Source organism: Cygnus olor, chromosome 1, assembly GCF_009769625.2.
Source record: "Cygnus olor isolate bCygOlo1 chromosome 1, bCygOlo1.pri.v2, whole genome shotgun sequence".
In the NCBI taxonomy this organism is placed as follows: domain Eukaryota; kingdom Metazoa; phylum Chordata; class Aves; order Anseriformes; family Anatidae; genus Cygnus; species Cygnus olor.
The window spans coordinates 13,233,650-13,246,791 of record NC_049169.1 but is presented as its reverse complement, the minus strand read 5'-3'; the positions used below and the strand labels follow the sequence as shown (position 1 = coordinate 13,246,791).

At 42.1% G+C, this 13,142-nt stretch overlaps 2 protein-coding genes across 3 annotated transcripts in view; one reads left to right on the top strand and one right to left on the bottom strand.

The window, feature by feature from the left end:
- The window catches only part of FAM185A (family with sequence similarity 185 member A), a 51,728-nt gene extending 48,903 nt beyond the window's left edge, over positions 1-2,825 (bottom strand). Inside the window, exon 1 of the mRNA XM_040544562.1 lies at positions 2,389-2,825. Within this exon, the coding sequence (XP_040400496.1) occupies positions 2,389-2,728 (340 nt within the window). The 5' untranslated portion in view covers positions 2,729-2,825. The remainder of the gene's footprint in view (positions 1-2,388) is intronic.
- Positions 2,826-3,014: 189 nt separating this feature from the next.
- Positions 3,015-13,142, top strand: part of CCDC146 (coiled-coil domain containing 146) — an 82,305-nt gene continuing 72,177 nt past the window's right edge. The window contains exons 1-3 of one of the 2 annotated variants that reach the window (XM_040544556.1): positions 3,015-3,081; positions 3,591-3,672; positions 11,083-11,249. In XM_040544556.1, the coding sequence (XP_040400490.1) occupies positions 11,094-11,249 (156 nt within the window). In that variant the 5' untranslated portion in view covers positions 3,015-3,081; positions 3,591-3,672; positions 11,083-11,093. Of the gene's footprint in view, positions 3,082-3,113; positions 3,292-3,590; positions 3,673-11,082; positions 11,250-13,142 lie in introns of those variants that run through there. The other variant, XM_040544555.1, reaches the window with a different exon arrangement.

Genomic DNA, 13,142 nt, shown 5'->3' with positions numbered 1-13,142 from the left:
GAAAGAGGAATGCTTACAGCACTGTTAGACTTCATGATCTTAAGGGTCTTTTCTAACCAAAGTGATCCTGCGATTCCAATTCTGTGCTTCTATGAGTCCAGAGCGTTCTATGACACTATCTGTAGTCTGAGATGCATTTTCCAAGGAGTGAGATCTTGTGCACTGATGTTTAATGGACATTTCCTTCCTACCACAGGAAAAGGAACAACCCAAAAAACAAACAACTACTCAGAGAATCCAAAAGACATGCCAGAGCTGAAGTGGAACCTTACTGGCAAATAGCTTCACTGACTACAAAAAATATTTACATCAAGAGATTTATCTCTGGATATGTCTAGATAGCACAACGAGACAATACTAACACTGTGCTAATTATGGTGTAACAAACACCAAGTAGTAGAAGGTGACTATAATCCACAGACTGTACAGGGTACCCAAATTGTATAATCTTACCCCAAAAATAAGTGGAACGACTTGCTTAGAAACCCAGAAGCTAATAAAGCCCATCTCAAGAATGTGAGGAAGGAGACTGGGAGTGTCTGCAGAGTTGGTTGATGTTCAATACATAATATGAACATAATTTCAAAATAGGACAACAGCTAAATTAATTCTTTCTATTAGAATTCATTGCTAAGGCCTTGAGGAAGGTTCTCCACATTCAAGCTCTTTATGAAGGCTGAGATTTTCCAGGTCTTAACACAATGAATTCTCCCCTCCCATCCTTCAAAAAGAGTAACAAGCACCAAGCAACACAAACTAGTCACTCAAACACCCTTTAGAAAATGAAGTATATGACTGCTGCTTAACAACTACAACAAAAAGACAACTGGTGTCAGAGAAATGAAGGGTAACAAATGAAAGGATGGGTTTTGGTTTGATTGTTTACTAATAGAGTTCATCCCAGGATTACAAACTACAGAGAAGCCAACATAATCTTAGTACGTGCCAAGCAGGGAAAAAAAAAACAACCACAAAAACCCAAGAAAATAAGAACCTAGCAGATAGACAACTCTTCAGGAAGAGTTGAATCTACAAGCAGACGACACTCCTGTCTCATGACACTGCTACTGTTTGGTGAAAGAGGCAACAAATACACTGATAATATTTGATCTGCTCACAAACAGTGAACTTGGACTTTCAGAAGTCTTCAACAAAGTCCTGGATCGTTTTCTGACTTTTAACTATAAATTATGCATCATCTCGAACACTTTGTGAACTTGGAAATCAGTACGGGTAGCAAAGCTGAAAACTTTTCACCAGCTGAATTATTCAGACTTGTTAAAGCTGACTGTCAAATTGCAGAAGATCTTGAAATACTGCGCACTTGTGAGAGAAAATAGCAGGAAGTTTGATGGACAGTATACCTCTGGAAATACCTGGAAAGTATACCTGGAAATTCATTGCCAAAAGGCATGGAGCTCGCCAGTAAGCTTTCACCGTGGCGCTGTTTCCACATGTAAATGGACAAGCACTTGGATGAGAGATCCACTGAGGGTCCGAGCTGTATCAGGCTCAGAAGATGCCCAAGCTGAAAACAGCTGACAGCTGAGAGCACACTTGGCTGTCTGCCCTGTTCGTACTCTTCCCTGAGCATCGTCTTATGCCTGCTGCTGGAGACAGGACAGAGGACTAGTTGAATTTATAGTATGAATTAGTATGGCTATCCTAAATGAGTCAAAGCAGAGATGAGTAAAAAGATTAAAGGTTCTGAATGCCTTTGCTGTAGGAGTTAGGAAAAGCAGTAACTGAGAAAATTTAATGTGGTGGTCCAAAAACCTCACAGATGACACATATTAAGTGTGAATCGGATAGGATTATTCACCATTTCTCATAGCACAGCTGCAGCAGAGCATCAGAAGAAATAAAGCAGCAGGGAAGGGGGGAAAACAACCAGCAAAACCGAATCACCTCTGGGTCAACAGCTCGCTAAGCTCACAGAGGGGAATTATCCCAGCAAGCTCACCCTTTGACATCCCTAAACTTAAGGCCACCATCAGTGCTTCAGTACGGATGTCTGCTGTTACCAGCAGCGACGGTGGCTGTCAGAAATGGTTTGTAGGTAGATGTTTGTTGGAATCAGTGGCTATGGTGGCTCTCAGAAATGTTTTGCAGGTCGTGTACAAGAAGCCTTGCCCAGACTTTTCCCTTGCGTCAAGACGATGACGTGAGACTTGCCCTAAAAAGAAGGGCTCCCCTTGGCATTTCATCTACTTTTGCTACCGCTTCTTCCAGGCGATTCTGACCCCCGAAGAGGGCCACACAGCAACCCCCATCCCCACGGCCCCAAAAGAGCCCGCAGAGGCGCCCAGCGCCCACCGGGGACCCCCACCCCTCACCCGCACCAGCCCAGCACCCTCCCCACGGCACCGGCTCCCCCTGCCCACCCACCGAACTCCGCCGGCGCCCGGACCTCCACGGCGGCCCCGCTGCCCACGCCGTCGGCCGCGATGGCGGCGAGCTGCAGCTCCTCGTCGTACCGCACCCGGACGCGCTCCGGGTCCCGTCCGTCGCCGCGGACGGTGACCAGCAGCAGGCGGTCGGAGCCCGGGCGGCGCCGCGGCTCCAGCGGCCGCACGCTCACCTCGCACGGCAGCCGCACCCGCAGCCGCCCCCGGGGGCCGACCGCCAGCTCCCATTCCTTCAGGGGCTTGCGGGCGCCGCCGGGCGCGGCGGAGGAGCTGCTCCAGGCGCGGGGCCACCAGCGGCAGCCCGCCCGCAGCGCCCTCATGGCGGCTCCCCCCCTTCTTCCTCCTCCTCCTCCTCCTCCTCCTCCCCCCTCCCCACCTCGCCAAGGTCACGTGACGCCTCGTAAACAGGCGGCGGCCGCCACGAGCGCCCCCCGCCGAGGAGGCTCCTGGGACTCGTAGTTCGCGGAAACTACCCGGGTGTTCTCATTGGGCGGCGGAGAGGGGGGGCAAGGGGAGGGAGGTGAGGGCTCGCCTTCGGCCGCTATTGGGCGGCGCTAGAGCCAATGGGAAGGGAGGGGGGGAGAAGGGGGGGTGTTGAGGGGAGGGGGAGGAGGCGGGCTCGCGTTGCCATGGGAACGGGGACGCGGCGGGCGGGGCGGGGCGGGGAGCGCAGGTGAGGCTGGGGGGGGCTGCGGCCGCCTCAGGCCGGGGGGGGTGGGGGGGACACACCACATTTGCCGAGCTCTCCATAAATAAATCACCTTAAATACAACGGTCGTCTGCGGCTTGTACGCAAGTGGGGAGCCCCTGCGTTCAGCTAAAAGCTTTCTGTGCCCCCCCCCCCCAGCCCGCGGCGCTGTTGTACAGCGATTAAAAAGGGGAGGTGCGGCTCCACAGCCATTAAAAAGGGGACGGGGGGGGGGGAGTTCTGTGGGGCCAGGGCTGGCTTCGTGCCCCCGAGCGCTGAGGGAGGCACAGAAAGGTGCTGCCCCACACCACAACAAATAATGAAGCCCGGGGATGTCTGTTGGGTCCTCCCTTTTACACCCCATGGTGATATTTTGTGTGTGTGAGGGGTGTTTTTCCCCCCAAATAACCCCACAAGCCACGCAATAGGGCATGTGCTCGCCCAGCTCTTTCTGTCCCGTTACCGTCACATCTGTCTCTGTCGCTGTGCCACAGGTTGCGTATTTGTGAGCCCAATGGGGAGGAAGGTGGCCCTGGCGCTCCTTGTCCGGCGGTAATTTCCTCAGTGGAAGGCTCGGTAAGGCTTCGTGCTGACTGGCAGAGCTCTTCGGGTTCACTTACTGCTTTGCTTTGTGTTGTTCAGCCTCAAGAATCATCAAAAGAATCCCAAAAAGGGCCTGCCTGCCATACGCTGGCTTAGTGTAGAGGAATAGGTTTCTGGAGAGTGAAAAATGGACCATGAAGTATCTTGGGACGTGAGGAGGGATGGATGTAAATTTTTGCAGGTCTTTAGAAATAGTTGATTTTTGAAATATACATATACACACACACACATATATATATATATTAAGGAATTCTTGCTGTTGAGCCCGAATATTGAATCTACCTGTTCGCTGCACAAGTTGCTGGGGCAGCAGCAGTGAGCCAGCAGTGCAAGGCGCTGCAAGGCTCTACAAAGCTCTGCAAGGCGCTGACAAGGCGCTGCCGCCGGGTGGCAGCCGGCCCCACGAGTCCCCTTCGCTGCCGCGGGGACCAGAAGAGTTTAAGCCTTGGCTAAGTGCAGCACAGTTTTGTTTTGCCTCCTTTTTTTTTTTTTTTTCTACTTCTCTCCATTAGATACATGCTAGGTACCTAAACATCCTTCAAAATGTATTTATAAATACTGAAAAAAAAAACACACCCTGAAAAAGAGGAACTGCTAGGAAGAGTTCTTTCTCCATATAAACTAAACTTAATGTTTTTAAAGTTTTACTTATGCCATCTATATTTTGGCTATAATGTTGATTCACTTTCATTTTCATGCTCTTGATTGATTTCCAGTTGATTACGCCCTGCAGGAGTATCCTTGTGCTGAGGTTGTTCTCCTGCTGAGGTTCCTACCTGCAAGAACACTTCAAGTTAATCACAGAATCTCACAATCATAGAATATCCAAGTTGGAAGGGATCCAAAAGGACCATCGAGACCAACTCCTAGGTCCCCAAAGGAACACTCAAAAAAAAAAAATCAGATCAAGTTAACAGAAAGTGTTTGAGCAAAGTTTACCACACACAGGGCTAGCTGCTTATCAGTGTTCCTTCATATAAAGCTTAAGAATTTTGGTGTCAGGATATAGTTGTTTTTTTTTTTTTTTAAAGTTTATTAAAAAATCCTATGCGATTCTACCGTGAAATATTTTTATGACATTATTTTAATCCATTAGTTGTAGCTGGCAATTTATATTTCTCAGCATCTTTCTGAATTCCTTCCCTGAACTTTCCTATTTCTTAATAAGTCATCTGTTGGGCTTGGTGGGTAGACAAAGGTTTTTTGTTTGTTTTCCTCTGTAATCTAGTGGGTGTGTAGTGATGGTAACAGTTTCTGCTCAGGGGTGGCAGAGAGAAGCTGTCTCCAGAACACACAGGGGTTTGGATTTCAGGGTTGTTTTTTTGTTTGTCACGCTACCAGATATTTTCTGAGGAAAGTAAGTTCCGCATGGAAACCAAGTGAAAAGGGAAGTGACAAACCTCACCATTCAAATCCTCCTTATCTTAGCCATATCTAACTGCAACTCCAGCAGCTAAAGTCTGTGGGGTGCGTAGGGTGATTCCATCCCAAACAGCAGGGACTTGAAAACAAACAGAAACAAGGGAACTCATAACAGAAATCGTTAAGCAATTTAGGTATGCAGTGTGCTGTCATTTCCCCAAAATAGTTGTCTGTGGAATTGTACAGTCTAATCAAACACTCTGAATTACACAAATATAATGCCCTATTGTATACTGTGTAATTTTAATTTCAGCTATCACTTAATGTTGACATAGCTTTGTGTTTTAAAGGCACAGCCCTTCATGCTGAACCACTAGCTCTGCCCAGTTAAAACAGAGGTCCTGCTATTTACCAGACTGTAAACTTCAGGAAACAAGCATTAGGAAATAAGATCTTAGGGGATGAAAAGAACATCACTGGGCCATTGAATAAATCCATGGTACTCCTGTGTTACCAATATCATCCGTAGATCTCATCTCTTCCCTTCTCTTCAAAGAAGATATGGTAGAACTGGAAAAGATGACAGGGACAGTAGAATGCAGAGAAGGGTTTTCATACCAGTAACAGCAGGTAGATTGGGTTCTTCAGCCTGCAGAAAGGATTACCAAATGAAGAGACAGTGCTAGAAAACACCTAGTAGCACAGAAAGGTTGAGATTATTCAGTGACTCATGCAGTAAAAGAACTAGGTGATTCAAAACAAGCAAAAAGAACTGATTGTTCACGTCATGCAGAGGTGAGGTGAGAAACTCCATTCCCTCAGATTTTGCAGATACTGAATGTTTTGCATGAGTTTCAGGTGAGAGTGGATGAGTTCGGGGAAGCAGCACTATACTGTGACTGAGGGATTCTTCTGCGTGCCCCCAGGCATCCAGTGTTGGCTGGAGGTATGCTGAGCTAGATCGGCTCTGGGTCTTTTCAGGTATCGCTGTTCAGATGTTCCAACTGAATTATTTATGTTTTTTCTTACTCATTCAGTGTAAAGCACAAAGTCAGTTGTCTTGGTTTCAGAGCCATGTTTATTTTTTAAGATCTGTGTGTAAAAGGAAGCAGCATGAAGATGTGGATAGATACCCTGTGTCATGCCCAGTAGCTCGTCTGTTCTGTTCTGTGTCTCCCTGCTCTGGGTGCTGCCCCTGCCTCTCTGAGCAGGACAGATGGGAATGTGGCTGACTTCTAGTCAATTATGTTCATGTCATTGACTTGGAAATATTCAGGCTTCCTTAGTTGATTTTGCCTGAGAAACTAATCCTATGGCCGTTGGCTCTCACAGATCGGTGGTGAGGGAGAAGGAAAGAACATCCCCCTTAGAAAAGAAGGAAACGGTGCACAACATCCACTGGTGCAGCTGGCTATGGAAGGAGATCCATGTCTGTGGCCTCAGTTCAACCTAGTTTCACTTTGCACCTATTCATTTAAACTTGTCTAAACCTTAGACTTGTGTTCTTGTATTAAACAAAAAAACCTTTGGTGGGTTGGAACATTTACATGTCAGTCTATACCAGTTTAACTAACCTGGCTTAAATGAAATATCAGTTTTGTGTGGCAGCAAAGAATGAGTGAGGGAATAGTTTAAGAAATTATATTTTCATAATGAAGGAAAGCAGCACACATGTCAATGTATAATGTACCATCTATAAATCCAGCTGTGAACCTGCATCCAATATTAGTAATAAGCTGCATCCGTATGTCCACTGGAGTTAGCCTACTTGCACAAATAACTGCTCATTGTTTTAATTCATTTCACAGACCTCACAGTCTCAGAAGTTATCAGATTGGAAGTATAAATTAACTTGAATGTACATTCATACACAAGTTTTAATAAAACAGTTTAAAAGGCATTAATTTAACATATTCTCTTCATCATACAACAGGTTTTGTCTCCAGCAATAACGTAAACAATTTGATGTTACTCTAACAATGAATTCATACCTTTATTCCTGTAACAATGGCTTAGAGAAAAAAAAAAGTGCTTTATGTATTTTTTTCATTGTGCTTAAAATTAAAAAATCACGTTCAGGTTGGGCTTGAAGGGTAAGACTGGGTAACTGATATCAAAATCTTATTGACAATTTTCTGAACCAGAATCTTTTTCTAATTCATTTAATAAATGCAAGGAATTAAGGTTTAATGGGTTCATCACTGCATGCTAATGAAGTTGATTACATGAAGCATACTTCCCTCAACAGGGACTTTTACAAGATTGGTGTCTTCTTAATTAGTCTAGCTGATGCATCTGCATACACAGAGCTGTATCTCTTCATGTTCAGAATGAAATTTTACTAGTTTTACTACTTTCTGCAATTGTCATTCTGGAAAGAGCCAATGCAGCTAAGCATGACCTTTCTGCATTCTGCACTGGCATTTGTATTAACACTGCTGTTTGCTGGAGAGGTACTGAAGTAAAGGTGCTGGAATTCATCCTGGGAATCTGATTTTGGACTTTTGTTATTGCTGTCCTGAAGCTGTTTCACAAGACGGTTCTCAGTGTGATTTGACCTGGGTTCTGAAATGGACTCGTAATTCCAAGGCCTTGGTATTATTTGCAGTTCTAGAGTTTGAGAACATTCATGTTTATTGAACTATTCTGTAAGTTTAGAAAGCATTCCAGCTTTCATTTCTATTTGAATTAAACCATTTATAAGATACTGCAAAAATACAATTTTCCCACTTTGATTTTTGAACTTCATATATGTGATTTTCTGTAAGCTAGATTTTAAATATAATTCTATAGTAGGTAATTGAAGAATGCTAAACTTTGTATATCTTTTGTTACAGTACCACTTCCTAATATTTTGAAAAGGCAAGTCCGTTCCCTTGCTTCTTAGTGCTTATCACACTAGCTAAGGCTAACTTTTCTCCTCTGTCTGATGTGTCTGTATTTGTGTCTTATCATTATGTTTTAAACTTGTCATATCCAGGAAATTGTTTTTGTTTTCTTTCTGCCCAGCAAATTGGAGTCTCTAGCAAAGACTTTTTTGTACTACCGTACTCTGAAGGAGTGTTAACTTGCATCAACTGCAAGTGTTTGATTTGCATCAACTCTGGTTCACATACAAGTATCAACAAAAATGCCTACACAGATGAAGCTCTCAGTTTTTGGCATCTCTCTGCTTAGAGTTTCTTTCACTTGTGCTTTTCCCACTTTCTAAATTCTTCCGATATATTCAGAGTCACAAAAGCACCAGCAGCAGACATGAACGTGAAATGCATATTCTAAAAATTTCAGCACTTTTATTGGTGAAAAACAACTTTATTAATCATGTATACTTGCTTATGTACAGTGCTTCAGAGTTTATTTCTTGGCCTCTGCGGTGCTTGCAGTTGTTTCACAAGGTTTTGACTCCTTCAGGAGAGATCATGAAATTGCTTTTTTTTTTTTTTTCCATAAGCAAATACAGCTGCTGAAATCTCTCTACAAGTCAAACTGTTCTTGAAGAAATTCCAAAAAGCACTGAAGAAAGTCATAAACTTACCAGTACAAGTTTCACTACCTTTATAGACAACTAATTTTTCAAAAGATGGCTATGCACAGCACATTTTTTAATCCATTTCCCCACCACAACTGTATAAAGAAATCACAGTTTTCTGAACCAACAGATTTCTGGTTTTGGAATGTAAAATTACTCTGGTTGTTTCATTGGAGAAATCCAATATATACTATTGCCATATTCACAAAAACCCTCCTTGATTTTATTATGGTTTTAATTTTGATTCTTTTTGATTTATGATAATTTTTTTTTTAAAGGAGAGAAGTCTCCCATATGTTACGTGAATGGCTGAATGATGTCAAGATAATATGGTGTAAGTCCTGCGTTTTGGCAGCTGATAGGGGTTTTATCATGACTGTACTACAGCAGAATACAACGTTCTCTGCATAATAGTTACTTTCAGTAATAGTTACTCTAGAAAGATCCAGTAGAGTCAGGTAACACTTGCAGCTGTCAGCAATCTTTCTCCCAAAATTTTGAACTAAAATATTGGGATGCTATTTGTCAATTCACTGCATCTAAGTCCCACTGTAGTGAGTTTGGGAAGGAATGCTTGAATTCTTCCATATATGCCCTGTCTTCACTTTCCTCTGTGTTTTGTTCCACAAACATGCTTGCTCCCCTATCTTACTATGTCATGGCTAGATTTCTGTGTGCCAGAGAGGTTCTCCATCCCTTCTCTTCCTTTTGTAAGATGTTTATTGCCTCTGGTCATTCTTTATCTCATACAACTTTTTCCTAAAACATTTGTCTTGTTTTGTGCCACCTTCATGCAAAAGGTCAATATTTTAAAACTCTGAATATAAAAAACTCTTTAAGATACTGTTATGCCAGATGGTTTTGGCAGCCATTAATATTTGATGTCATGAGAAGTACGGACCTGACTGACATTGCTATGTCCGATAAGGGTGCCAGGAGCATTGTGTCCCCCATATTCAACCTCCCATTCTCTGTTCCTGGCTCTGTATTTTCACGTGCCTCAGCCAATTCTGACAATCGATGCCTAAGAACATAGTCCTGAAGTGCTGAACTGGGATAATAACCACAAGGTGAAGTTACGTAAAGTTATAGTAACTTGTCATTAAGTCTCATCTTGCTCAGAAGTAAATGCCCTTGGTCTAGCTGTTCTAAGTGCAGAGATCTTAGAGATTTCTATTCCTAAGGAGAGCTGTGAAGGTGGGATTTGCCCAGACATAATTGTAGGAAAGTTATATTTTTCAAAAACTCTACTTGTTCCCACTTTCTTCTATTTCTCTCCCTATGTATTTTTTCTAAACTGTGTCCTCTAATTTGGGATAAAGTTTATACTAAAGCTATGTTTATAAAATCTGCATGTTAGCTTCTTTTAGCACTCTTTTGGAAAAAGAACAAAACAACAACAAACAAGCAAACAAACAAAAACGAGATCCAACACTGTACTAGAGATCAAAATACCACTTAAATCCTGTAAGATTTTCCTCGAGTAGTTAGTTCACTTGGATATTTCTCAGGGTCATATTATTTTAACACAGGTCATGGATACTAAAAATGTGACTTGCTCCATAACTGAAATGTTAGTGTACTACATAAGAACTCTGACAGGAGGAGATCTTAGGATAATTTTTTTTTTCCAGTATTTCTCTACCTCCTGTTCTTAGATATTATACCACGTTTTCTCATTTCGCATGTGTTTGTTTGTTTGTTTGTTTTGTTGGTGGTGGTTTTTGTTGTTGGTGGTGGTTTTTGGTCTAGTTATTTACTTATTTGTCTTTTTAAGTTTGACAATACAATGACTTAGAAACACAAATAATTTTAATGATATTGCTCACAAAAGTTAGACTGTGTCTTGTCCTCAAGACCTCCATGTTCTGTGAAGGGGCTCCCTTTCTATCTATTTGCTCCCTGCAAGGTCAGGGGACAAAGTGAAGGGTGGGTTTATGCTGGGTGGAGAGAAGAGAAAGCACATTCGTTCATTAGTCCTATGGAGATGGCAGAGAGAAGATCCACCACCATCCACCTGGACATTTCCATCTACCTGAAGGCAACAGTTGGGGTCTCCAGAGATTTTCAAAACTGTGGTAGTCAAAGCCCTAAGGAACTGGATTTAGATTTGAAGTTAGCCCTGCTCTGAGCAGGAGAGAGGACTAGGTAACCTCAGAGGTGTTTTCCAGACTGAATCTGTTATTCAAAGCCTGCTCTTTAAGAAATATTGTTCTGTGTGTTCTCGAACGATTATGTAAAGATAGCATAGTCAACTGTTAGAGGACTTTTAAAGTACTCAAACAATGATGGAGGGATAATGCTACCTCTTAGAAGTCTTTCATGCAGTTGTAATTGTGGACCCAGCCAGACTGCTCACATTCTGGCTTTTATTATTTGAATGTGGGTTGCACATCTTGATGTTGTGTTCTTTACACTACCTGTTTATCTTACACAATCATATATATCCCAGGATCTAATTAACTGAGTTTTTGTATTCTCTTACTTCCTAGAGCTTCAAAAAATGAGTCAGGCTGGTGAAGACAGTTCCAGTTCCAGTGACACAGAACTGGAAATCGAGGAGGAGCAACCCATCTGTGCTCTAGCTCCAACCGTTTATACCCGAGATGAGGGATCAACTGACGTAACAGCAAGTCCTGCATTTCAGTGCTTAGATGAGGTACCGTGCACCCTAGCTTTCACTAGCTATAGCAGTGCATATTGTATTAAAAACAATTAACCTGAAATGTATATTTTATTGTTAAGAGTTACCATAGGCTACCTAGAGCTTCCCTATTTCTTCTCTAATTTTTATTCTAAGTTATATAAATGTTTTGTGAAGCAGAAACAGAGCATATACTTCTTGCTGGGGATGGTGCGCTTAAGGGATATCCATGTTATTTCTGTCAGTGGTCATGGCTTTAAGGGGAATGGACATAGAGATATCTTTTTTTTTTTTTTTTTTTTTTTTGGTAGTATGCTAGCTATAGAGGTTATTGCATTAACGTTCATAAATATCTTAAGTGTGGGAGACAGAGGGATTTGGCCAACCTCTTTCTAGTGGTTTGTGGGGACAGGACAAGGGGCAATGGCCACAAAATGGAGCGCAGGAAGTTCTGCAACAGCATGTGAAAGAACTTCTTCACAGCGAGGGTGACAGAGCACTGGAACAGGCTGCCCAGGCAGGTTGTGGAGTCCCCTTCTGTGGAGATATTCAAGGCCCATCTGGACGCCTACCTGGGCAATTTACACTGAAGTAAGTTCTCAGAAGATATTTGTCTAATTTGTTCTTTAAAACATTAAACTTTAAAAGTCCAGGGCAGTTAAAATCTCAAAGACAACCGACCTCTTGCCTTACAGAAATCCTCCTATTTACTGAAAGTATGGAAACTGCACTTTGGGGAATACTTTGTTTTCCAGATATTCATGTGCTTTCTCTAAAGATTTTCAGATGTGATGGAATTTTTGATATACCGACAAGAAGCATACACCTGGTATAAGATGCCCTCACCCCTCCCAAAGTAAAATAAAACTAAATGGTATAATAATATTCTGAAGTATATATTCTATTCCTACTTTGTTTTCCTTACTTTTAATCATGGGAAAACTTATTTTTCTAGCCTCTTTCTAGGAAATACTCAGATCATTTGGCTGATTATTTTTCCCAAAACATCTTTCCTAGGAGGTTATTCTGCATGTCAAATTTAAGGCCAACTTGTTTAACTCAGTTAACATTGAAATCCATTAAGGGGAAATATAAGGTAACTTTAGTATTAGAAGTTGTTCCCAAATTGGGAAAAATTTTCTGTGGAAAACCAAAGTAAGTGATTTACATAGGATTTCATAACAAGCTCTTTTGGTCATTTTGTCACTTTTTAAAGGGGAACTAGTTGACTCATTCATTCTTACCATATTTTTTAACAGTTAGTACTTGTGCTACATGAGTCAGTTGGACTTTTCATCCCTTATTCACATTTCTTCTCTTTCACTGCCATATTTTTGTTTTCCTTTGTTGAACTTTATACATCATTCAGAGATAAATATATGACTTTGGTCACCATAGAGGTTGCTGCATTGATACTGGCTTTAGTCTCTTGGAACAGCTTTCAAATTTTTTCCACAGAAACTGAATTGTGTTATATTTTCTCTGGCTTACTGGCTGCTCATTTCTGCCTTTAGAGCAGCAAATGCTCATCAGAAGGGACACCTTTAGATATTTTCAGACTTATCTGAGAATGGTTATAGTCCCTCTGGCAGGAAACCTTCCAGTCAAACCAGTCGTGTTTTTCTCATGTAAATAGCAGAAAGTAAATTGTAAAATATGTAAATTGCAAAAAGGCAAACATGCAGACCTCTCTCTCCTTCCTTTTTAGTAACACATAGTAATGCTCTTTAGCCGTAGGGGGTTGGTTAAAATATTAAAAACTGGATAGAGGTTTGAACAAAAGCCACTCAGTCCATCATGACTTGCTTCTTTTCACCAGCGTTTTTATTTATTACCAAGATGACATCAACCTAACTCAATACTTCCACTGCTGTTGGTTAGAGGACTGTCGTATATTCACAAAATGAA